General features: G+C 40.1%; 1 protein-coding gene and 1 non-coding gene across 6 annotated transcripts in view; one reads left to right on the forward strand and one right to left on the reverse strand.

Moving 5' to 3' along the window:
- The window catches only part of LNP1 (leukemia NUP98 fusion partner 1), a 34,627-nt gene extending 9,939 nt beyond the window's left edge, over positions 1-24,688 (forward strand). For 2 of the 5 annotated variants that reach the window (XM_040621155.1, XM_008702008.1), the window contains exons 2-5: positions 8,346-8,517; positions 9,716-9,904; positions 19,984-20,214; positions 24,178-24,688. In XM_040621155.1, coding sequence (XP_040477089.1) covers positions 8,398-8,517; positions 9,716-9,904; positions 19,984-20,214; positions 24,178-24,327 — 690 coding nt within the window. In that variant the 5' untranslated portion in view covers positions 8,346-8,397 and the 3' untranslated portion in view covers positions 24,328-24,688. Of the gene's footprint in view, positions 1-7,944; positions 8,027-8,345; positions 8,518-9,715; positions 9,905-19,983; positions 20,215-24,177 lie in introns of all 5 variants that reach the window. The other 3 variants (XM_008702009.1, XM_008702012.1, XM_008702013.1) reach the window with 3 other exon arrangements.
- A 717-nt stretch (positions 24,689-25,405) lies between these two features.
- On the reverse strand, positions 25,406-25,509 carry LOC121100595. Its single transcript, XR_005832342.1, has one exon. It is a non-coding gene; the product is annotated as a U6 spliceosomal RNA (small nuclear RNA).
- Positions 25,510-26,645: the final 1,136 nt, after the last annotated feature.

The raw sequence follows: 26,645 nt of genomic DNA on the forward strand, positions 1-26,645 counted from the left end.
TCCATATGTTCATTTTTAGTATGTAGAAATGCAATTAATTTTTCTTTGTATTGAGCCGGTATCTTGGGACATTGCTGAAACTCACTTATAGGTTCTAGGAGCTCTTGTTTTTGTTTTTATAAATCCCTTAGGGTTTTGTATAGAGACAATCATTATCTGCAAATAGAATTTTATGTCTTTCTTTAAAATCTGTATGCCTTCCCTCATCCCCCTCCCATTTTCTTCCCTCATTGCTCCAGCTAGAACTTCTACCACTGTATTGAATGAAAGTGGTGAGAGTGGGCATTCTTGCCTTTTTCCTGATCTCGGACGGAAAGATTTCAGCCTTTCACCATTAAGTATGACATGCAGGAATCATTTTAAAATAACATCTTTTCATGATTACAAAAGTGATACATGATCACTTACAGAATATAGAAAAAAGTATAAAGAAAAAAAATTATTTGAAATCCCATGATTCATAGTTGATATTTGGGATCATACTAATAAACTGTATCTTCTAGGGTTCTCCAGAAAAACAAAACCAATAGGGTATATGTGTGTGTGTGTAGGTGTGTGTCATGTAGAAAGAGAGAGAGAGGGAGGGAGATTTATTTTAAGGAATCGGCTCACGTGATGATGGAGGCTGGCAAACCCAAAGTCTGCAGGGTGGGCCAGCAGGCTGGAGATCCAGGGCAAGCAATGTTGCACTCGAAGTCCGAAAGCAGCCTGTTGGTAGAATTCCTTCTTGCTTGGGGTAGGTCAATCTTATTTTCTGCTTAGGCTATTTGATTAAATGAGGCCCACCCACGTTATGGAGGACAATCTGCTTTACTCAAAATCCACCAATTGAAATATAAATCTCATCCAGAGATCTTGCCATTTGTTTTTTGGGTTTTTTTAAAGATTTTATTTATTTATTTGACAGACAGAGAGAACACAAGCAGGGGAAGTGGGAGAGGGAGAAGCAGGCTGCCCGCCGAGCAGGGAGCCTGACATGGGGCTCGATCCCAGCACCCTGGGATCATGACCTGAGCTGAAGGCAGACGCTTAACTGACTGAGCCACCCAGGCGCCCCAGATCTTGCCATTTGTGACAACATGGATGGACCTAGAGGGTATTAGGCTAAGTGAAATAAGTCAGACTGAGAAAGATAAATACCACATGATTTCACTTATATGTGGAATCTACCAAATAAATGAATAAACAAACAAAAAGCAGAATCAGACCTATAAAAAAAGAGACCAGTCTGATGGTTGCCAAAGGGATGGGCAAAACTGATGAAGGGGAATGGGAGATACAGGCTTCCAGTTATGGAAAGAACAAATCATGGGAATAAGAGGTATAACATAGGGAATATAGTCAATGATATTGTAATAGCATTGTATGGTGATAACATATAGAGATGTTAAATCACTAAGTTATACACCTGAAACTAATGTACCATTGTGGGTCACCTATACTCAAATTTAAAAAAAATTTTTTAATTTTATTTGCCATAAATAAATAAATAAATAAATAACAATTTATACTGTTAAAAAATGTAATTCTCATCCAAAAACACTCTCAAGAAACATCCAGAATAAAGTTTGACCAAACATCTAGGCACCATGGGCCAGTCAGGTTGACAAATAAAATTAACTATCACAATGTATTATATTTTGATTTTGTCACCAAATATTTTATTTTGAGAAGTTCCCTGTGTCATTAAATCCCTTGACTTTTTTATGATTGCATAAGATTCTGTTGTATGAATGTGCCATAATTTATTAGCATGATCTCCAATTCTGCTTTTTTTTTTTTAAAGATTTTATTTATTTATTTGACAGAGAGAGAGACAGCCAGCGAGAGAGGGAACACAAACAGGGGGAGTGGGAGAGGAAGAAGCAGGCTCCCAGCAGAGCAGGGAGCCCGATGTGGGGCTCTATCCCAGCACCCTGGGATCACGCCCTGAGCCGAAGACAGATGCTTAACTACTGAGCCACCCAGGTGCCCCTCCAGTTGTGCTTTTAAGATATTTCCACAGTTTTGCTATTTTATTTTTTTAAAAGATTTTATTTATTTACTTACTTATTTGGGAGAGCGAGTGTGCACGTGGGGGGAGGGGCAGATGGAGAAAGAGGGACAAGCAGACTCCAGACAAAGTGTTGAGTGTAGAGCCTGATGGGGGGCTTGATCCCACAACCCCGAAATCACGAACTGAGCCAAAATCAAGAGCGGGATCCCTAACCAAGCTACCCAGGTGCCCGACATTTTTGCTATTTTAAATAATGTTATGATGAACAAATATCCTCTGCATACCTCTGATTATATACTTATAATACTAAGGAGAGAAATTTCTGGGTCAAAGAACATGAATATTTAAACAAATCTTCTTAATACAGCTTGCTATACCTCTTTCCAGAAAGACCATATTCATACTAAGAGTATATGGCATTTGATCCTCAGAAAAGATTGTTCTGGAGCTTTGTTGGAATTTTTATTTATAACAGTCGAAAGATTACCTGTTGTTAATTTTTATTTTTTAAAAGATGTATTTATTTATTTATTTGGGAGGTAGTTGGGGGAGGGGCAGAGGGAGAGTGAGAGAAAGAATTTCAAGCACACTCATTCTGAGGGCAGAGCTAGACCTGGAGGGTGCACACAAGGGGCGGAGGTGGTTAATCTCATGACCCTGAGATCAGGAGCTGAGCCGAAATCAAGAGTCTGATGCTCAACCAACTGAGCCACCCAGGCGCCCCACCCATTGTTCATTGGCTCAGACTTTAATATTTCCAATTTCTTTTTCTAAATGTCACGAGTATTTTGTCACACTTTCCTTTAAATGTTTGGTGACCCACTCTGTTATTGTACATTGCAAAAGTTTGCTCCTCTTAGAAGTGAGACTCACAGGATTCTTTAATTCCCTCGATTCTTTTCTGGGGCACTTCTTATGGAGGCTTGTAGACTCAGACTAAAAAAAAAGTGCTGAGAAATTACCTTTAAAGTCTGTGAAACTGTAGTTAAGAGCTGGAAGGAGAAAGCCTTTTCTGAAGTATAACACACTGATGAGCTAAAGTGGTAAGGTTTTTTTTACAGTGGTAAATTTTAACAAATAGCGCATTCAATTCTGTTTTAGAATAATAGCTGCCCAGGGATCAAAAAGACCTTGAGAGGCCATACAATTAATAACAACTACTGGAGGCAAAACCGCATGGATTCCATCTCTGGCAGATGAGAATCGATACCATGCTTCAAGATCTCTTCTGGAAGAGATGATATATTGTCTTATAAAGACCTATTCCAACATCTAACAACTTAGACTGTTATGAAGCCTCCCATTAGCCCAAATCCTGCAGAACTTAATGATGCTTATTGCCAAAGTAACTAGATATTAATATAACCAACACTCTTGTAGGCAGACTCTGAAAACACACCTTTCCCCCCCTCAGATATATTTTACATCAGCAGTAGTATATTTAAAAAATAGTTTTCATCGTACGAGCTGCATAGCTTTTTAGAATAAGAAATGATGATGATGTACCCTCAAGTAATACATACTTACAGACACTCGGTTAATCACCAAGCAACAGGGTGGCAAACTTCACAGTGTAGCTTGATAACAATCATGGGAATGGATGACTATGCTTTAACATGTTACCTGTAAAAGAACATTCTGACAATCAGGGCATTCAACATAACTGCACACAGTGTCAAGTATTCAAGCACTGCTTTCTGGAAAGTAAAAACTGTGTGAAAACCACTGATGTATTGTGACTACATATAAATATATAAAGATGGAGCAGCTTAGTTCTTCTGTACATAGCATTTCTTTTCTAGAATGAGAGTGGCTCAGGCAAGCTTGAAAATAGTGTGGGGAATAATTCTTCCCTTTAACTGGCAAGAAAAAAAATGAACTAAAAAATAAATTACTGTAACCACAGGGGTTATGGAGAATGAACTAAGTAAAAGGAATGCATTGAAATAAATAACGGGAGTTAAATAAATGAAAGAGAGAATGAGATAAAGAGAAAATCTCCCCCGCCCCCCCAAGATCACAGTCTCCTGAAGCAGGAATGTGAAAGAGTGGCATTGAAAAGCACTTCATTTGTACACAGCCCAAGGATTACTTTCACTGATTACCTGGGTGCCCATGATGCCTGACTGCTTTATGAGAACACGCACGCCACAAGCTTCCCACCCTCTAAGAGAAGGTAATTCCTTTCACATTGAGCATGATAAGAAAATACACACGCAAGCTCTCTAGAAAACTACAGCTGTCTCAGCCACTCGACACTTTTGAGTACACACCATGGGCTTGGCAAGGTAGAACATTAGAGCAGGGTCAAAAGGGCACCTCTCTCTGGTCCCGCGCCCCTGGCCACATCTCCTCAGGGCAGGTGTCCCAGTGCCTTCCAAAGAAAGCTGATGGCCCGGCTCCCAGGGTGGGGCATGGCCTCCTCTTGGGCAAGGGCTCCTGAGACAGTCTGGGAGAGCAGTTCTCCTCCAGCTGCCGAGCCCTGGCAACTGCTGCTGCGGCCTGGCTGCTCCAGGTTTGCTCTAAGAACCTTAGCCCAGGCAAAGCAGGGAGCCATCTTTCTCATACATTTAAGGAAATGGGCTTAACTAGGAGAAAAATGGAGGCAGATTGATTTTATATATACTATAGACCAAATTCTTTTTTGGGGGGAGTGACTTCCTATATTGTTGCTTTGGGAGAATTTTTGGCCAAAGATTTGAAGAAGCTATACATGCCCTAGATAGCAGTCTGCAGAGTCACAAGCACAGGTAAGTTCTGCTTTCACTTCCCCAACAGCCCTTGGGATCAACCATCTCCCCTGCCCCCACCGCCTTCTCCTGATGCGGCTCCTTAGGTAAGACTCATGTGTGGCTTACCAAACCCTGCCCTTTTGGTTTCAATTGATAAATCTACCCTTAGCCCTAGGAACCCCAAAGCACCCCACCTGCAGACTCTGATAAAAACGTGCCTGTGTCTGCCTCTCTCTATCTGCACTCTACCTTGACCTCCCCACGTGTCCCCTCAAGGTGTGCCAGGCACTTCCTCCAGGACTTGTAAGTAATAAACTACTCTACTTTAATTCCTCTTGTGTCTGTTGTTGAGCCACAGTTCACCATCTGACATCCTGTGCTCCACTTAATAAGTGATGATTTAAGAAATGTGTAACAGAGGAACAGAAGAATTTATGTAGAAAAACACTGGTAATATTACTTAACCAGAAAGACGCAGCATGACCAGGAGCTGGTTAGGACAAAATCCTGAATTTTCAAAAGTTTTCAGAACATGTTTACATAACCCCCATCTTTTTCATCATGATCATTTATTCAGTAGGCAGCCTGAAAAAGAATAATCTCTCTTTGGGAATAGCTTTATTTAATAATCAAACTGCCTAACTTAGGAGATAGGTGAGTAAAGTAGAACCAGGCTATCAGTCTATTGTTGCAAATTTCAAATAATCTTGAAAGTCAGACATAAGTCAACAGCAGTGAGACATTCCTGAACAGGGGTTGAGAGTCCCCTCTGGCAGGAGTGGGTGGAGAGGCCCTACTCTCCATGCTGTGCTCTTCCAACTTGCAGCTTAACAGGAATCACAGGTTAGATTCCTTGTGATCATCTCAAATGGAATTAGTCCCTACCTTAGAAATATACAGCCACCAGCAGCTTGGTTTCAGGTGGTCCCATCAGAGAGTGAACCCCTTCTTATGGGCATCTGCAGGTGACCCATGTGGTCCAGCCAGCATCCATGATGCTCTTGTAACTGATGGCCGCATGGAGGGGTCTTAAGTCTGCAGTAGTCCCAGCGTCTCAGTTCTGTTCATTGAGCCTATGTCTGTTTTCCAAGATTGAAATAGTCTGTTACAGATGTTATTAAGTTTCAGCCTACCATCAGATCCAGGCAATTAGAATCTCTGAATTCAGGATTCCAAAAAAGCCAGCGACTTTTCTTCTTTGGCAGCAGCAAAGATGAGAGACTACAGCGTTTGACAGTGGAGTTCCAAGTTCTTCTAAGCCCCCTTTATCTTGTCAGTCTTTGAGTCCAAATTGACCTTCTGAAAAATATGCACAATTAGTCTAGAAGATCATTGGCCTCTGAGTCAGACATCTGATTTTACAGAAACTTATTACCAAGCTAAAAACTGCTTTTAAAAACTCAAAAAGTGTATTTTCCTGCAGAGATTACTTCTCCTTTTATGTTGTCTGCCTTTTCTCATAGGCTTCAACAGGCAAAAATCATGGGAACAATAATCAGTTATGAATATTCAAAGCTCAGATGTTCAGAGATTTTAAATTTTAATCCATCCAAGCAAAAAGTCCTGTTCTACTAGCACCTTTTGTTGGGCAGCTTTCCCAGATTGGAATAATCCCTTTAGCATTTATGAAATTACAAGCATATAATATTTTATACTGTTTTTTTAAAAGCACATACCCAGAAGCAATAGCTACAAAATAAAAAGCCATTTTAGAAAGTGTCTCTCTCTCACATTTTTTTTTTGTAAGTTTACTCTAACCTTAGCAGTAAATTCAACACTTTCAGGATTAACATTACAGCTACCGAGAGATCCTGGCTGGAATGCAACAGGCTGCTGCCCCAGTGGGTAGAGTGTTATTTTCCCCTCTTCTTTTTTTCTGATTTCTCCAAGCACTGTTTTAGCTATATTTCAATGAGTTAGGGTTGTTTTTAATAAATCACACTTCTGACACCATCACCCCCATTTAAGGATTTGCTAGAAGAATCCACAGAGTATAGTTATACTTATGGATGAGATTTATTACACTGAAAGGATACAGAACGGAATCCAAAAAGGGGAAAGGCATATTGGGTGAAGTCTGAAGAAAGCCAGGCACAAGCTTCCAAAAGGTTTGTTGTTGTTGTTTGTTTTTGTTTTTTCCCCATTTTCCCCCATTGAAGTCTTATAGGATGGCAGCACATGCGAAGCGTCTACATGCTCATTAGAGACTTAGTGCCCCTGGTTTTTACTGGGTGCTGTTTACGTGGTACTCTGCTATGGACTAAATGTTGTGATTCTACAAAATTCGTATGTTGAAGCCTAATCTCCAATATGATGGTTTGGAGGTAGTGCCTTTGGGTGGTGAATAGATGAGAAGGTGGAGCCTTCATGAATGGAATTAGTGCCTGTGACAGTTAATTTTATATGTCAATTTTATGGAGTGCCCAGATTAAACACTATCTGGATGTGTCTTTGAAGGTGCTTCTGGACATTTTTTTTTTTAAGATTTTATTTTGTTTATTCGACAGAGATAGAGACAGCCAGCGAGAGAGGGAACACAAGCAGGGGGAGTGGGAGAGGAAGAAGCAAGCTCATAGTGGAAGAGCCTGATGTGGGGCTCGATCCCATAACGCCGGGATCACGCCCTGAGCCGAAGGCAGAAGCTTAACCACTGTGCCACCCAGGCGCCCCGCTTCTGGACATTTGAAATGATGCACTTGCATTTGAAATGACGGACTCAGTAAAGTAGATTGTCCTCCCCGGTGTGGTGGGCCTCATCCAATCCAGTTGAGGGTCTGAATAGAACAAAAGACAGAAGGAGGAATTTGCTCTTTTTTCCTGCTTCACTGCATACGCTGGGATATCTCATCTCAACTTCTGCCCTTGGACTGGGATTTACATCATTGGCTCCCTTGGTTATCAGGCCTTTAGACTTGGATTGAATTATACGACTAGCTTTTCTGGGTCTCTAGCTTGCAGATGGCAGATTGTGAAGTTTATCAGTCTCTATAATTGCATAAGCTAATTCCTCATAATAAATCTCCATATTTATATGTGCACATTTTCCAATATTTAAATTGCTTCTGTCTATAAGGCCTTAAAAGAAGGATTCAGAACTCCAAGAGATAGATGTCACTCAAAGAGGTTTTAGAATAAAGTCATATTTCTTTTCTTCAAAATACATTTAAGCAATAATTAGGTATGACCTGTTCTGGCTTTTCCATCCCCTGATCATAGATTTATTTATTATTGTTTCTGAAATTGGAAGAACAGCCATTTCTGTCTTAAGAGGAATAGAAAAGAAGAGGTTTATCTATAGGTAAGTTTTGTGGACATACCTGCTCCTGCTTCCCCAACAGAAGTTACCTTTCTTTCTTTATTAACAATCAACAGTGGTGGCATACGGTTATATAGTTATAACTTTTCCTTTCTCATCTGGGTCATTGGAAAACAGGCTCTCTGCATTCTGTAATAAAAATATTACAAAGTAACAAGCCTGTATCTCTCACTATTTAAAACAAGAAATAAAAATGTTGCAAGCTCTTTTATGCTTTGGTTACTTTCCCTTAGTAACTTAGAAATTGTGGTACCATGCTCTAGGAACACTGATCACAATTATTAAGCCCCTCTTTTTGTAGCTCTAGGAAGAGTTTACATATAGAAAACAATCAGGAATACCTCCATCTAAGAATGCAAGCTTTATCAAAGGTTTCTTGGAATACTGGTGGAATGGTGGAAAGAGTCTGGACTTCATTATTCTACTCCGTGCTTCAGACTTGGCTGTGCTGCTTAGTAGTAAGTTCACTTCAGGCAAGTGGTGATCTATTTGAATCTCAATGTCCTTATCTATAAAATGAGGTACAAATCTCCCAGTCACAGTGTTGTCATAATGAAAATACCATATGTAAGATATTCCACTTCATACCTGGCACAAAGGAGGGGCTTAATTTATTAGTCCTGTTATTTCAAAAAAAAAAAGCCCACTAAAATATATATATAATATTTATTTCCCACCTGGAAACAACCCAAATGACAACCCCAAATGACTATCATTAGTAGACTGAATTTTTTTAAATGTGGGATATTCATACAGTGTAGTACTGTAAAGTATCAACTACCATTAGCACAAAAATATGGCTAAATCTCACCAACATAATGTTGAATGACACAAAATAATACATTCTGTATAATTCCATTGAAAGAAAGTTCAATAACAGGTAAAATTAATCTATAGCAACAGCGGTCAGAAGTCATAACGTTTTGGAGGGAGGATAGATTGGAAGAAGGAAAAAGGGAGCCAGCTGGGGTGCTGAAAATGTGTTATGTCTTCTTCACCTGCATGGTGGTGGTTAGGTATAGGCATATGTATGTAAAAATTCATCAGACTGTATGCTTAAGGTTTGTACATTATCCATGCACTATTTATACAGATATAAATAATACATCAATTAAAAAACTGTTCCTTTAAAACCAAGAGCTGGATTTTTGTATCAATATCAATTTTATTTATTAGGAGTATATCTAGCAGTAGATATAACATGCCAATAGCTGGCCATCTTGCAGGCAGTGGTCAGTCTGTCCCTTGTAAGTGGCCCCATTTCAGAGCTAGCCTGGAGCTGACAAGCATATTGTAAGGGTCATGCTCCATCATTATTGACAGCTGGAGATGCCATCACATGCCACCGGCAGCAAAGCACAGGGAAAACCAGGCTGTGGACTGTGCTTCCCACCCTTAGGCTTGGAGGCACAAGCCCCAGCAATGGAAGGATTAAAAAGCCTCAATTTAAAAAGACAGGGGGAGGGGAGGGAATGTGGGCTGCACAATTTATAAATAGACATTCCCCGAGGCTGCCTGATGGTGAAGTGGTTGTTTAGTAAATCTTTCTCCCTTAAGAATCCCATTATCGGAGAACATTCAAAAATACCAGTTTCATTTTGTCTTTTGGGGGAGATCCTGGGTTTCATCAAGTCAGCCCTGTTGGATGATATTTCTTTCTCTCAAATTTAGGGACAGGCCTTCGATAATTTGAATCCGCTACCCATGGAGCACAAAGATGATGATGATGATGATGTGTCTTTTGCCAAATGGATGAGCAGCTTCTGGGGTCACAGCTGGATAGAAGAAAATGAGAGAGGACTCCGGGACCGTCACGGATCACAAGATGCCACTTACAGGAAAACCTCCCTGCCCTGCCCAGTGAGTTATGATCAGAGAACCAGGGGAGAGCTGGACTAGGGGAGGGGATTTCTATTAGATCATTTTTGAAGAAGCCTTTGGTATAAAATCTTCTTTGTTTAAAAATCAGTGCTTCTAAACCTTTTTATACCCACAAAAGTCCCTTTTATTATTTTATCTTGTCCTTCAGGGGACCTGAATTTCATTTATTAGGTAAAGATTTCTTCATTTTTAGTATCCTAAGATATCTTTAACTACTATTCAGAGCTCGTGATAAACCCGAGACAATCTTCCTGAGGGTTAATATGACTCGAGCCAAAGGAAAGAAACTTAATGTTATAAATTAGTCTGTGCAGCATCAGGCGTGGGTCAATGTGTGATTTCCGAGTCTTTTTTGAAATACTGAAAATAGCTCTGAGATTTGATGACCTCTGAAGAACTGAGGATTCCACATAATAAATCACTACCTTTGATAAATTTGATATCCTTTTAATTCTGGTTCCCCTTGGGTTTCCCGAGGGGAGAGGGAACCCAAATTTTTCTGCTCTCAGCCCTACTGTTCCATAGGGAAGCAGAGCACCCAGTGTCTAGGGGGCAGGATGCAAGCAGGAGAAAGCTCCTGAGAACAGAACGGGTTGGGGCGGGGGGGCTGACCAGTGAGGTCTCAGCAGCAGGCTCAGGCGGAGGTTCTCTCTGCTCAACGGCAGGGCTAGAAGACCCTGCAGCAGAGACCTGCGTCCCCTGCTTCACATTACACAGCAAGGATATAGGTTTTCTTTTTCACAAGTCACTTAGGACTCCAGCTATAGAGAATACCTCCCCAAACTTCTGCTTCTGTCGACCCCAGAACCGCGTATGTTTTGGGGCAATGTTATTTTATTTCAGTTTTAGCCTCAGAGTTCCCAGATGCAAAATGCCCGTGAGGGATATTACAGTGGGCATGGCAATGTCTTCTACTCCCAGTGACCAGCAAATTTGAGGAATAAGACCTCTTTAAGACACAAATATTTGAGGATAGATTTCTTACCAAATGCGCACTGAGGCACAAAGGGCAAGTTTCAACAGCTCTTTGAGCTTCAGGTTCCTTATGTAAAAAAGAAGAGAGCTGGACTGGGTGATCTCCGGGAGCTCTTCTTGCTCTAAGAGTCCGTGATTTTGTTGTAGATAAACGCCTGCTTATCATACTCTCATTTTAGTCTCTTACGTTCCGCTCCAAGTGAGGTATTCACAATGTGTGAACCAGACGTACAATTAGTTTCCAGTTTCCAGATAGTGAGAACCAGGGAGAAACAAAGAGAAAAACTGTGATTAGCTATTTATCTCAACAGCCCTTTAGAACTGTTGAAAATACAAAAACAAAGGAAGAAACATGACTAATAAAATACAGTTTTGTTGAATACATTTTAGCATCTCTTAGACTTTTAAACCAGAGATAATCCACCCTTTTTAGGGAATCCAGTTTTAGGTTGCAATGTTGTTTGCCTTAAACTATGGGGACTAGCAAGATTTGTTATGTATGGCATTTCTAACAGGGTCTGTATATCTCTTCCTGCTCATATTCGCTTCGAGCATTTGCCTGAATTAACCTGCTTAGATTCTCTAAGTCAACAGTGAATTCCACAATTATCAGACTACATGCAGAAAGTATGTGTTTATTTAAGGAGACAAAGCATGGAATAAAAATGAGCACCTGGCCGAGTAGAGTAGAGAGAGTGTGAGTGTAGAACACAGAGCAGGGGACCCAGGGCAACGTGGGCAGAGTCCTGGAAATAGTCAGGGCTCTGAATGCCCAGATCCAGTCACAAAACACCATATATTTATGACGAAAGCCTATAGTTAGATACTTAGCTTTTCTAACTCTAAAATGTGCTCAGCTTTTTCTTACTTTAGAGATAAGAGATAGGTTTTCATTTGTGTGCGTGTGTTTTGCTTTGAGCTCAATCAATAACTTGAAAAGCTTACTTTTAGCCTTGTCTCTTTTCTTCTCTCCCCACTGCTCCCATCTAAGGTCTTCCCCCCACAACCTATTAATAACCTATTTCCATCTATATATTACATGCATAGGAAGAGAAGAGCTTCCCCTTCCTTTCCCATTTGAATGTGGTTTCTAAAATGGCTTTTAGCCTCATGATTCCTGCAAAACCATAGCAATGGAGGCTTGGTTCATTGAACATATTTATTGAACACCTACTATGTGCCAGGCGTCACTTACGCTAGGCACTATAGGCTTAGAGGGTACAAGAAGACATACATGATCTCTGTGCTTGTGGAACTTCTGGTCTAGTGGAAAATACAAATCTGGCAGAAAGAACAAGGCAGACAAGGGGTAAAGCTTGGTTCTTCTCAGAGAACACTACTTTTTGACAAGACTCAGTATAATAATCGTGATCGCTGATTTAAAGTAAATTAAAAAAATCTAACTTTACTGTCCTGTTCTCGGGAAAAAAGGACAGTAATATGAAGTCTCTTTCATGAAGTGAATGGATATGCCTTCTACCTCCAGCACCACATGAATACAAACTTGAAGTAAAACGGTTCCCATATTCCTTATTTACTCTGCTCATTGAAAGTGGATTTTTAATACTTTAGTCTATGCAGCTCTCTAGTCATCTTCTTCAGCTTAGCATGGTTCTCTTAACATTGTTGGGCCTGGTGGAAGGGAGGATTATGCTAAATGAAAGGACTCCCAGGAGGAACTGAGTCACCTGGCCTAGGGCTTTGCTAACTCCCGACGGACTTTTCCAGTGCTTCCTCTGTGTTCCGGGGTAGGCACAGTACGTGCTTGCCCACATGATATCATTTGAGGGGATATAATATGAGTCTCTACCTGTGTGTACCCAAAGGATTTTTTTTCTTTTAAAAAATAATCACCTTTAACCATTTTTTGTATTCTCTCTTCATATTCTCAACTTAAAGCAGTAGAAGATATTTTTAATTTTTAGTTTTATCCCTGAATGACCTGCATAGGTCATGCTCATGGCTACACACTCTCATCATTACAGTATCTCACTGCAGGAGTGGTTCTCCTGCAGTTGCTCACTCCATGGACAGGGTGGGGCATGGTCCCCTTAGAGGATTTCTCACAAACCTGAAGAGAGGGAATACCCTAAAGTTTCATGACTAATGTAGTTTCTTGTTTTTGAGGTTAAATTTTTATTTCATTTCAATAGGAGACAATGCCTTAATCCCCAACATGAAACTTGTGATAGTTTTTTTTTTTTTTTAAGATTTTATATATTTATTTGAGAGAGAGAAAGAGCACAAGCTGGGGGGAGGGGCAGGGGGAGAGGGAGAAACAGACTCCCCGCTGAGCAGGGAGCCGGATATGGGACTTGATCCCAGGACCCTGAGATCATGACCTGAGCCCAAGGCAGACACTTAACCAAGGGAGACACCCAGGTGCCCCGAAACTAGTGATAGATTCACGCAAGAGTAACGACTCTGCAGAAGGACTTCTGGCGTAATGTTCTATGGATTTGTTTTCTCTCTTCTACTAGATGTAGAGGAGTCGCTGGGAAGGCAGCAGAGTCAAGCGGCTAAGGGTGGGGGAGGGAGGCAGCCTTGCAGGGTCTACCACTAGCAGCATAACTGACTGAGTCACTTACCTCTCTCTGCTTCAGATTCCCCATACGTAAAGGGGAGCGATGGTAGTAGTGGATACCGCATAAGGGTATAGTGAAGATTCAAAGAGGATTTATCTAGTGGAATTAGGACATTGCCTGGTACCTAGTAAGCACCTGTGTTTCTTATTAGTATGTGTTGGAAGTGTTGAAAGTTGGATTTTTTCCCCAGATGTTGCTTCAGTTAATTATTGCAAAAAGTCTTTCATTTTGCCTTTCCCTCATTGTCTTTAATGTTTCTTTCTTGTTTATACTACAGTGAGAAGACAGTAGGTAATTTTATATTCAAGTTTGGCATATGGCATATGTTCTATTATGGACTGAATGTCTCCCCCACCCCCACCAAATTCATATGCTTTACTGTCCTGATGTTAGGATTGGCCCTAACCCCCACAGTGGATGGTATTTGGAGATGACGCCTGTGGGAGGTAATGAGATATAGATGAGCTCATGAGGGGCCTATCAGATGGGATTCCTAGAGACACCAGAGAGCTTGTCTTTCTCTCTCTCTCTCTCCTCACTGCCATGCACTGAGGAAAGACCAGACAAGCAGAGAGAGAGAAGGTAGCCATCTGCAAGGCAGGAAGAAGGCTCTCACTGGGAACAAAATCTGCCATCTCCTTCATCTTGAACTTCCCAGCATCCAGAACTGTGAGAAGTACATTTCTATTGGTTAAACCAGCCAGCCAGTCTATGGTATTTTGTTCTGACAGCTTGAGCTAAGCGGTGTCCATACCAAGAATGATGATCACTGGGCAGTGGAAGACTAGTGATGAAAATACTACTGTGCAAGACCGCATTTAATGTCATTTGGAATGATCTCAGTGGCATGTGGTTTAGATGGACTTAGTTTGGTTACTCCAGTTCCTGGGTGAGCGAGACAAGTCCTTGAATTGTTCCCTAGGAGAAGATTCCAGGTGCATGAGGCATAGTGCCATAAGCTCCAAGGAGCTCTACCTACCACTCTCCTTTGTTTAGCGAGTTGTGGGTTATGTTAGGGTCTTGATGACAGTGTCCCAAGGGTTTACTGAGTAACAGTCTGACAGAGCAGGGTCTATTTATTTCCTCAATTAAAAAAATATTTTACTCAGTAGTTTAGAATATCCTCTGTGGATAGTATTGAGCTGACCTTTGTTATTTCTAAAAGAGCTCTACTGTTTACCAGTTGAACATTTGAGGTTTTTTTTCCTCCCAATGCTGTTTCCATAGATAGCAATTTACAACCCTCTTGGCTCTTATGATAGCATTAGACTCCATTATAAAATATTCCTCACATAAAATTCTTTTACATTAATTCCTAAAGACCTACAAATTATTATTAGTTTGGTAATAGAATTCTGTTATAACTGGTCATTGTCAGCAGTCACATTTACAGGAAATTTCACATAGAAATAGAATGAAGTTGTTGCTGCTGTTGAAGATAAAGGTTTAAGATTATTACTTCAAAAAATAGATGTGACTTTTAGGCATGCCACTTTATCTCTTGAGTTAAGTCATATAAGTTTTAGGCAAGTCACTTAGCTGACCTAAGATTCATTTTCCTCATTTGTAATAGGGGAAGAATGATTCCCTTCCAGGATTTGTTCTGAGGTTAGAGATCAAGGACGTGGTCCCCAGAGAGCCTGGTACACTATGACTCAACATGGGTCTTATTCTCCCAGCACCTGGAACTTTCTCCTCATTGTTCCTTAACTTGCTGTTAATGGATGGCTCGGGTACTTCCATTTACACAGAGGGCAGGACGGGTACAATTGAAGGTGATTGCAGTTAAAGCCAGGATAAAGAATATCAAGTAGTTAAACTCTTCAGGAGACAATATTACGTGACCAATTTTTTAAAAATGTTTTAAAGGTTTGTTTTTAAGTACTCTTCAACCAACATGGGGCTCGAACTCACAACTCCGAGGTCAAGAGTCACACACTCCACTGACTGAGCCAGCCAGTCACCCCATTAATTTTTTTTTAAAGATTTTATTTATTTATTTGACAGAGAGAGAGAGCGCGTGCGCGCAATCAGGAGGAGCAGCAGAGAGAGAGGGAGAAGGGGCTTGATCCCAGGACTCTGAGGTCATGACCTGAGCCAAAGGCAGATGCTTAACCTACTGAGCCACCCAGGAGCTGCCTGCCTCCCACTAATTTCTTCTTAAGTGAGAACCTATGCCTTGGGTCGGAAAGTGCAGAGGGTTTTTTCTTTGACAGGAATTGTTTTCTGGGGTCGCAGTGGAAACAGCTGTGGTGCTGAACACACTCTTCTGTAAGGCATGTCAGGGTGGTCACTGCTCTGAAGGTGGCCCCTGCAGCGCCCTTTGTGTTTGTGGCTTTGTCGTCTGGGACCCCAGCTGGTGAGCTCAGAGTGAAGGGATCCCATTCCACAGGGCAGAACCTGCCTCACAGTGTGGGAGGGAGAGCTATAGGCCTGGTCCGTGGCTGGCGGGTGACAAGTGCATACTTGGCCAAAGCAAGCTATGTATGAAGGGCACTATTTCGTGTCTTTGTCAGGAAAATTCCATTGGAAGGGCATATAAAATCCCAAAAGTAGAGCTTGCATGGTACGTAAACATATTTAAAAATGGGAGTTCTCCCTGTAATCAATGAGAGAGCTCTTTTGAGCCTGTTTCCCACAAAGTCACACACCACAACAAACGAACCAAAAGACCTATCTGATAGGAGATTATTAAGTGTATACTCTCTATATATTGTGATAAAACACTTACCATTCTTTTTAGGCCCCTCAATGGAAGAGAACATTTGCATAACATCCTCATTTCATTCCCAGCCTCAAATTTTTAAGTTTTATTTTTCAAGTTTTATTGTGGTAAGAGCACTTAACGTGAGATCTACCCTCTCGGCAGATTTTTAAGTTCTCATTTAAGTTAACGAGAAGCACAGTGCTGTACAGTACAACTCCAGAACTCACTTGTCTTGCCTAACTGGAATTTCATACCCAATGATTAGTGACTTCCATTTCTCCCTTCTCTCAGGCCTCGGAGACCATTCTATTTCTTGCTTCTTTGGGTTTGACGATTTTAGATACCTCATGTAAGTGCAGTCATTCAGTATTTGTCCTTCTGTGTCTCATTCTCAATTTTTGAAAGTATCATTTTTTTCCTGATTATATAATACGCCATCACTGCAGAAAACTTGGAAAATACTAAAACAAAAATAAAAAATCCCACAGCACAAAGAAAAACTTTCAAGGCATTTGGGTATATATTACCCATCTTATGATACTACCCTACTTCAAGCCCTGCCCCTCCCTCCCTCCTCCAAGACGGTCATGCTCAACAGGCTTCTTTTCCTTCCACTCTAGCAAGCTCTTCTGTGGCAGGGCGTCTGAACATATGGGGCTCATCCTGAGGCAGAAACGTGTTCCCTGTTCCCTAATTAACCCTGCTCATCCTTCAGATTGTATCTTAATCATCAAAGCTTCACAAAAGTCTCCCCTGACCCTCCTAGCCACTCCAACACCCACCCGAACATACATAAGTTTACCTTGTTATATCCTCTCTAGGCACCTTGAACTTTTCCTTTATAGCGTTTGGCCAAGGCTGTAGGCATGTGCCCTATTTGTTTAATGTCCATCTCCCAACATAATCTCCAAGAGGGGGACAATGTGCCTGTTTGGCTTCCCAATTCATCCAAAGCACCAAGTACCATGTCTTACCTATAACAAATGGAAAAACATGCACAAATTTACCTCCTATCTTTTAGTAGCTTTACATGTCTTTAACCATATTTTTGATTATTGTTTGATAGAAAGTTTCTAGATATGTGTGTTAGTTTGCCATAACAAAATACCACAGACTGGGTGACTTAAAGCAGAAATTTGTTTTCTCACAGTTCTGGCAGTTAGAAGTCTGAGATAAAGGTGTCAGCAGGTTTGGTTTCTTCCAAGGCCTCTCTCCTTGGCTTACAGATGACCACCTTGCTGTGTCCTCACGTGGTCTTTCCTCTGTGTGAGCATATTCCTGGTGTCCCTCTGTGTATCCAAATTTCTTTCACTTATAAGAGCATCAGCCAAACCAGTAGGACCCACTATAATGGTCTCAACTTAATCATTAGAGGCCCTACCTCCAAATAGAGTTATAGATGTATAGTATAGATGTACTCACATAAGACTTCAACATATGAATTTGGGGCAGAGGAATACAATTCAGCAAATAACAACATGCAATGGATAGATCCAAAGGCGGGAGTATTTTAAGGCCTCTGACACGTATTTCCAACAGTTTTCTAGGAAGGATGTACGTATTTGTAGTCCTACCAGCAAAGAAGACAAGTGCCTATCCCCCTGCACTCTGGCCAGTGTTGGTACCATTAAATAACATTCTTTTTTTTTGCTAACCTGAAAGACGAAATTGTATATTATTTCATTTTCCATAATTTTTGACTACTAGTAGGCACAATTTTTTACCAGTTGGTATTTCTTTTTCTTTCATTCTTTATACATTTATTCATCTTATATATATACATTTTTTTAATTAAGATTTTATTTTTAAGTAATCTTTACACCTGATGTGGGGCTCAAACTCACAACTCCAAGATCAAGAGTCACATGCTCTTCTGACTGAGCCAGCCAGGTGCTATATATTTAATGAACTCATGTTATGAATAGGGCAAAGTGCTGCATACTGGGATTCTAGCAGAGAATGACACGTAGCCCTTGATGTGATGGGGCATATAGTCTAATGGATGAGAGACATGTAACAAAATTACCCAAAATATTGATTATGGTCATGATAAGTATCATAAAGGAGAAGTAGGAGACCCCAGCAGGGCATCTAACTGGCACCCGAACCCCCCAGGGTGGTAGGAAAGTGTTTCTATGGAAGTGCAGAGTGACTGAAGTTGAGATTAGCCGTTCCCTGGGGTAATGGGGTGGGGTGGTGAGTGGTCATGAGCTGAGAGGACCCCCTGTGAAAGTGCCTGTGTTGGGTAGGAGCAAGTGAGCTAGAGGAAGTGACTAACCAGTGAGGCCATCACTGAAAGTGTGCATGGTGCAAGATGAGGTACAAAATAAAAAGCAATCAGATGTGACTTGGTCAGTGCTCTAACTACTCTGGCTGTTGTGGGAACGACGAAATAAATGGGTAAGAGTGGATATAGGATATTCACAATGGGGAGGCTGCTTCTATAATCTGGGTGAAAAATAATCTGGGTGGCTTGGATTACGGTAGTAAGAGTGACGCTGGAAAAGAGTAGATAGTTTTTGAGAGACATTTGAGAGATGGAATCTACTGGCTTGGCAAGAGAATGGCTTGAATTACGGATCTGAGTGAGTGAATGGTGATGCCATCTTCTAAGTTAGGGCACACGTGAGGAGCAGGTTTGGGGAGCAGAAGTGATGAGTTCAGATTTGCACAAGTCAGGCTGAGTGCCAGTGGGATACTACGAGGGAACTTGAGGGGGCAGAAACTCAGAGGAGATGTCTGGGCTAACAATATAAATTAGGAAATCAGATGATAGCTAGAAATTGAAGCCTGAGGATGAGATATTTAGGGAGACAGTATAAGAAGGGAAGGAAGACTAATTTAGAACCTGGAGGAACCCCAACAGTTATGAACAGTTAGGAGGAGAAGTGAGCAAAAAGGTCTAATCTGAAACACGGTGGCAGAAAGATCACCCTCGGGGATGCAGTGGTAGAAGACAAGGAAAGATTGTTTCCGGGGGGCCACACGGGCTACTGGATTGAATGCTACCGAATGATTAAAGACCAAAAGTGCACAGAATTTGGTGACATTGAGTCAATATCCTGACCAAAATCAGTCCTGGGTGCAAAAGCTAGATTGGAGTGGGTTGGGAAGCGAGAGAAATTGAGAGAACATTTCTTTCAAGATTGCCTTTCTGAGCTGTCTGTCCTTTAATTATTTTCTAATTATGACTTTAACATTGGTGTTATTGTATTATATGGCCTCTATGTTTGCCTGTATGCGTGTGAGATATACTTATTTATTTTCAGGATATCTATTAAAGATTACTGACATGTAGCAAATATTTTTAAAATTTAAAAATCTACCATTAATTTTGTTTATATTGCTTGTGATGCACATTGGCTTTATTTTTATGTAGTAAATTTTTTTCCTTATGACTTTTCCCATTGTTCTTTTGCTTAGAAGTTCTTTCTCCATATAGAAATCACATAAATATTCACCTTTGCATTATTTCTTAAACATTTATGGCTTCATTACAGTTTTTTCTTTATAATTTCAGAATTTATTTTTACATATCAATTTAAAGCTTGGAATGCTTCATTATTCTACCCTAATGCTGAAGGATGCACAAAGCTAGTCTTGGGAAGTTCTACTTAATGTTTTAACTAATGACCCTACTTCATTGTAGGAGGAAGGCCCTACTGATCAAAACAATAAAATTTCAGTTCAACATGAGATTTGTTTAGTTGGTAATTTATGGATATTCTGTCCCTGTGCTAATATTGTACAGTCTCTTTATATTGCAAAAAATTTTTATTCTGTATTCCCAGTTTCCTGCGCTTCCCAGAATCACATCGTCTGATAGCCATCGCAGAAGGCATTCTCATGAGGACCAGGGATTTCGATGCCATACCCGCACGCTGGATTACAGAAAATGCTCAGCAGATGAGTCATTCAAGGAGCCACTGGAATCAAAAGGAAGAGCCCACTCCAAAATTCAAGCATTTTCAGAGTCCTTTGAACAGCAACTGTGCTTTAGAACCAAACGCTCTGTCTCTTTGGTACGTAACAGAATTATTGAATATTTAACCACTTTAGAAAAGGAAACCCAAACGGTTCATCCTCCCCAAGTTTGAGGAGAACAAATCTAACTTCTTCATTTACAGCCTAGTGATGAGGTGTTTGAAAAATGACAGTTTTAGATAGCCCAGATGTATATAAATTTTATTATTATTTTTATTGGAAATACCTGGTGTAGGAAGAATTCCTGGAGAACCATAGGTGAAATGTTTTTGTCACTGAGGTCCTCTGGTTCTTTGAGACAATTTTTGTCACTCTTATAAGTAATTGTGACTTGTTCTTTCACTATTTGAAGAAGGAAAAACTACCCCAACTGTTCCTGTCCTTTCATATTTAATCCAGTAGCAAATAGTGTATGATGGTGGTGTGTTCCCCTGTACTTCTATTTTTTTTAAAGATTTTATTTATTTATTTGACAGAGAGAGTGAATGACAAAGAGAGCACAAGCTGGGGGAATGAAAGAGGGAGAGGGAGGAGCGGGTTTCCCACTGAGCAGGGAGCCTTCTGTGGGACTTGATCCCAGGACCCAGAGATCATGACCTGAGCTGAAGGTAGATGCTTAACTGACTGAGCCACCCAGGCACCGTCCCCTGTACTTCTAAAAAGTACGTGGAAGGAATTCTCTAAACATTAGTAAGTATCCAGGAGTATGAGCTGTCCAGGCATTCACAGTGGGCTATGGGAGTCTAAGTAAAACACAAAGGAGAGACAGGTATGAAGTGGGGGAAGAGTGGAAACTCCATTGATGATACATAAAGTGATAGACTAGAGATCAGTTAATTTGGGGATAGTTTTTGAACTCTGCAACATGTTCACTGAGTGGCCTTGAGCAAAATAACTTCTTTTTTCTTTTTTTTGTTTTTTTGTTTTATTTTGGAATAATAATGTGTCTCTGCCATGTACTAGGCAGAATAAATAAGTGACCAGGTGTATTGCCACCTGGTTCTTGAGCTGTGTTCTGTGGATGTACAGAGGAAGACGTGTGGCTGCCTCCTAGCTCATTGCGCATCTGAACACAGTGCTTTCTGCTTAGCAGTGATGGCTGTTGGGACTGTCTCCGTGCATTTTGCCTCATAGGTGGCACCTCACTTTTATCAGAGAGTGACCCTGTGTATGATTCCCCATTCAGTAGGCTGCTCTCTCCACCTGATCAAAAGAGGAATAGGGCACTGGTTGTTATGTGCAACTAATGAATCGTTGAACACTATAGCAAAAACTAATGATGTTACCATACCTAAATCTAATTAAGAGTTCCTGTTTTGTCTTTTCTTTATATTGTTTCTTTAAAAAAATGGTTTCAGACTTAGAACAGTATCTCAAGAGTAGTACAAAAAAATCCATTCTTCATTTAGATTTCCTCCAAATGTTAATGTGTTATATTTACTTATATCCTCTCTCCTCTTCCAACCCCCCAAACAAGGGCAGGAGAACATTCTGTTACAGAAACACAGTACAATAATTAAACTCAGGAAATCAACACCAATATAATACTTTTATATCTAATTTATTGATCTCGTTCACATTTTACCAGTTGTCTTAATAATATTCTCTATAGTGAAATTCTAGATCATGTGTGGCAACCAATTTTCATTGGTTTTATTCTGGAACAGTCCCTCAGTCTTTCCTTGTCTTTCACGACACTGACATCTGAAGAGTACAGGCCAGTTATCTTTTAGAATGATGCCTAATTTGGGTTTATCTGATAGTTCCTCATGATTAGATTTAGATTATGAACTTTCAGCAGGAATATAACAGGAGTGCACAAATTCCTGTTTTAAAATTACATGTTCAAGTCATTAATTATATTAATTCAGGAGACATATCAGTTTTTTCTGGAGCAAGTTACGGTATAAGTGTATTTTGAAAAAAATTTTAATCTGAACTGTTCTTTGTTGATTCTGATGTCCTCAGAAAAAATTTCATATAACAACACATCTTACGTAACTGCTTGCATGATACCATTTGCTAATAATATAAGCCCTAACAGTGTGTGAACATGAAATCAGTTCTCTAATTTAAAGAGATACTCATCACATTATCCCTAAAATATCAAATGTTAGCGAATATTTCATTTCCCATGCTCTTCCTTTTGAGTGCCAAGGCAATCAATTTAGAATTTTCAACTTCTTGACTCAAGAACTCTTCTCACAGTTCCATATAATAGCTAGAAACCTGCTAGGAATTTACAAAATCATTTAATTTTTTTCATATTACATATATAAACATAGAGGATAGATAATTTTATTAAATATTTTATATCAATTTTAAAGAGTATTTTATAGTTTATCCTTTTGTAAAATTAAAAGTTTAGAACATACATATAGTTTAAAACTTGTTCTTATTTAACAATTGACATACGTTTCTAAAGCTAACTACACTAAAAAGTGTAGTTCATCAGCAAATCTAAAACTGATTTATATTTTGATTGGGGGCCAAATGTAGAGTAATGTGTAGATTAAAATTTTATATCCTTTAGCATCAAAAAGATCTGAAGGTAATTTTGTGACCTGATCATGACCAACAACATTAAATTCTTTCATTTTGGTATTGAAAACCTCAGTTGTCTTATTTTGATAATTTTTTACATTTTGTTTCTAAACAATGAGATAAGAAAAAAGATTTCAGTTCATTACTTACAAGCATTTCTCAGATAGTCTTTATTCTCAATGAGGGAAAAGCCATCACTATTTTGAAAATACTATCCCTATATTTCCTCTTTTTTATACTGTTCTTATAGGTTTTGGAGATATTCATGACTGCTACATAGGCACTTTGATCAGGCTGATGATCTAATACGACGGTAGGGCTAATGAAAATAATCCGAGGGCACACTTAACCGAACTAACACAATTTTTAAGTTTCTCTTAACTTGTATCTTAGCTTCATTTGTTTCTCTTTGTGACTCTGGCCACTGGACCAGTACAGATAGAAATCAAACAATCTAGGTATAAAAACGATTTAGCACTGAAGAGTAGCTGACACTGCGGCAGTAACCAGACACCCTCATGACTCAGCCTGCAGGGTGGGGTCAAGACGGGCACTCATCGCAGCGCATACTCACTTGACAGCCACTCAGGTGTTTCCCCAGCGTTTCCCGTTCAAATGGAGGAGGGGGAGAGTCATGATGTTATTTGTTTATTTTTAAAAATAGAAGTGTAAGTAGATGCCATCACCACCTTAATTAATGCCATTCTTTTGTCAGTAATTCCTTCGAAAGACACTCCTTGACCATGGAAACGAGAGAAGCCTTCCCCCTTCCCACCTCATACTTCCCTATCATATCACCACCCTGTTTGGTCATTATCATTGCACTTATCACTGTCTGTGATCTTCTTGTTTCCTCTTAGGCTTATGGGTTGTCTGTCACTCTCCACCTAGGGGTAATATTGAAGAAGGAGGGTTTCTTTGGTTAGTACTGTATCTCCTGATCTTAGAACAGTCGTGTGTGCTCAATAAACCAGTGAATGTGGACCCCTGGGCAACCAGCTGGGGAATGGTAATGTGCTTGGATGTCATTTCCTCAACACTTCATTCTTCACATAGTCCTCACATTAGAACTGCAGGCAAACCCTCCTGTTAATGTAATTAAAGAAGTAGACACTGGGAGGTTAGAATCATCCCATATATCATTCACTTGCCATATTCCTTTTCAGAAAGCACCAGGAGACTATTAATCATATCCTGTGGAATCACATCCCTCTATACCTCAGGGCTGTGTACGGGTTGAGTTTCCTCCCTAGACCTTCTGCCGACACCCAAGGCCCCATTCCTTTTATTTATGACTAAAACCTTTAGCAACTCCCCTGTTAATTTATTATGAGAAGCTAAGATGTGGAAGTCTACTAAATGGCCAGGGCTTTCTTCATTTCTGAGTTAGGAGAAATGTGGCTTGTTGTCAGCTGTCAGCACATTTCTCCACCTTTTTTCTGACCTTTCTCTTGCAGGGACCTGAGAGCAGAAAGGAGAGAAGCGAAAGGGAATGCCTGAGGATGGAGATAAAATCTCGAAAGAAAGTGGAGGAAAGAAGGAACTCTAGGAAGGAAGAACACGGAGAAGCATACATGTCCCCCTTGCTTGAAAAAGAGCCCAAATAGTATTTTGTTTCCACATCATGTCTCCAGATACCACTGTGGGTTTTGGGTCCCAGTACGCCAGGCCAGGTGGTGGTAGCTGTGACGAGGGTCCACAGCTGCTGAGTGACTGCGGTGGGCGGTGGGTGCAGCTGCTCCCCAAGATGACTCGCCCTCGACTCCAACTGCTTCTGATGTCTTAGTCAAGAGTGTGATGTGCTATGTTGTCCTTTTATGGGAATAAGGAGAATGAAAGGTATTTTAATAGAATGAGTGATTCTTAAAAATGTAAAGAAAGATATTTAAAGAGCCACCCACCCGTCTTCACTAACTCTTCTTCCACATCAACCGTGCAAATCATTTTAAATAAAAGTCATTGGTGTGACTCTAAGTTTACTTCTTTATCAGAAGTAATTATATAAGTATGTCTAATGGCCGTCGTTGAATGAGAACTGGTAATTAACATGCCACATACCTTGCCGAGTTCTTCAATGCCTTACCTAGAATAATCCTCACTACTCCGAGGTGGGACCTATTCTTTTCACTTGCTGGTTGAGGAAATGGAAATTTAGACATGTCTGGGAACTCATCGGTGAGGTGGCAGAGTTAGGGCCAGAGCCCAGTTCATTTTGACTCATGCTCCTAACCTGAGGCAGGACCTTCATTTCCCTTTAGCCCTGGCTCCTAACTTGGTGTGTGTGTGTGCGATGTGCATGGGATGAGTGGATGTGAATGAGAAAAGCAGGAGCTGGAAATAACTTATGATTTTGATTACATGGGTGGAGACTGATTTTTTTGAGGTCAGCTTTATGCTCTGGGTTTTAACTTTATGAGACCGTATTCTTATTTTTTTAGATTTTATATTGAGACATAACTGACATGTAACATTATGTTAGTTTCAGGTGTACAACATAATGATTTGATATTTTTAATATATTATGAAATTATCACCACAGTAAGTCTAGTTAACATCCATTATCACACATAGTTACCAGTTTTTTTTCTTGTGATAAGAACTTTGAAGATCTACTCTCTCAGTAACCTGCAAATATACATTATTACTATTGTCACCATGCTTACCTTATATCCCATGACTTATTTAAAAAATATTGAATGCTCCATGAATTTACATGTCATCCTTGCTCAGAGGCCATGCTAATCTCCATATCATTCCAATTCTAGTATATGTGTTGCTGAACTGAGTACTTCTTTTTTTTTTAATTTTCAGCTTTATTGCGGTACAATTGACAAATAAAATTATACATTTTAAATTGTACAAACATGATGATTTGACATATGCATGCTTTGTGGAATGATTACCACAGTCGGGTTAATTAACACATTGAGGCCATATGCTATCACTATTTTTCTTCCCTAGAAGAAAAGATACTAGAACGCTCCCTATTTATTCTTTTTTTTATATTGAAGTATAACTGACATTTAACATTCTATTAGTTTCAGGTGTACAACATAATGATTTGATTTTTGTATATTTTGTGCACTGCAATAAGTCTCATTAACATCCATCATCACATGTAGTTACATGTTTTTTTTCTTATGATGAGAACATTTTTTTTTCCATTAAAAAAAACTAGCTTTAGGGGCGCCTGGGTGGCTCAGTCAGTTAAGCGTCTGCCTTCGCCACAGGTTATGATCCCAGGGTCCTGGGATTGAGCCCCATGTCAGGTTCCCTGCTGATCAGGGAGCCTGCTTCTCTCTTTCCCTCTGCCCCTCCCTCAGCTCGTGCTCTCTCTCTCTCTCTCGCTCACTCTCTCTCAAATAAATAAATAAAATAAAAAAACACCCCCCCACACACCCCAGCATTATTGTGGTATCATTGATATCCCCAAACTGCACAGATTTAATGTACACAATTTGATGAGTTTGGACATATATATATTCCCATGGAATCATCACCACCAAACATCAATTCTTCTTCTTTCCTGTTCAGCAGTGCTCTGAAGCATGGCATTTCTCGACTACTTCCACAATTCATACAAGTCCTCTCTTCTTACTATGGATCCTATTTAAATTTTTTTTTGAAGCAGGCTCTACACCCAGCATGGAGCCCAATGTGGGGCTTGAACTCATTACCCTGAGATCAAGACCTGAGCTCAAGACCTGAGCTGAGATCAAGAGTCAGACACTTAACCGACTGAGCTACCCATGCACCCCAGTATGGATCCTTGTTTGAAATTACTTAAGGCAAAATTAGTATGTTTGAGAAAGTTTTCCTCGTAGACATATATGATGAGAACTTTTAAGGTCTATTCTTTTAGCAACTTTCAAATATGAAACACAATATTATTGACTATAGTCACCATGCTATACATGACATTCCT

The sequence above is a fragment of the Ursus maritimus genome, unplaced genomic scaffold, assembly GCF_017311325.1.
Source record: "Ursus maritimus isolate PB19 unplaced genomic scaffold, ASM1731132v1 scaffold_4, whole genome shotgun sequence".
Classification (NCBI taxonomy): Eukaryota; Metazoa; Chordata; class Mammalia; order Carnivora; family Ursidae; genus Ursus; species Ursus maritimus.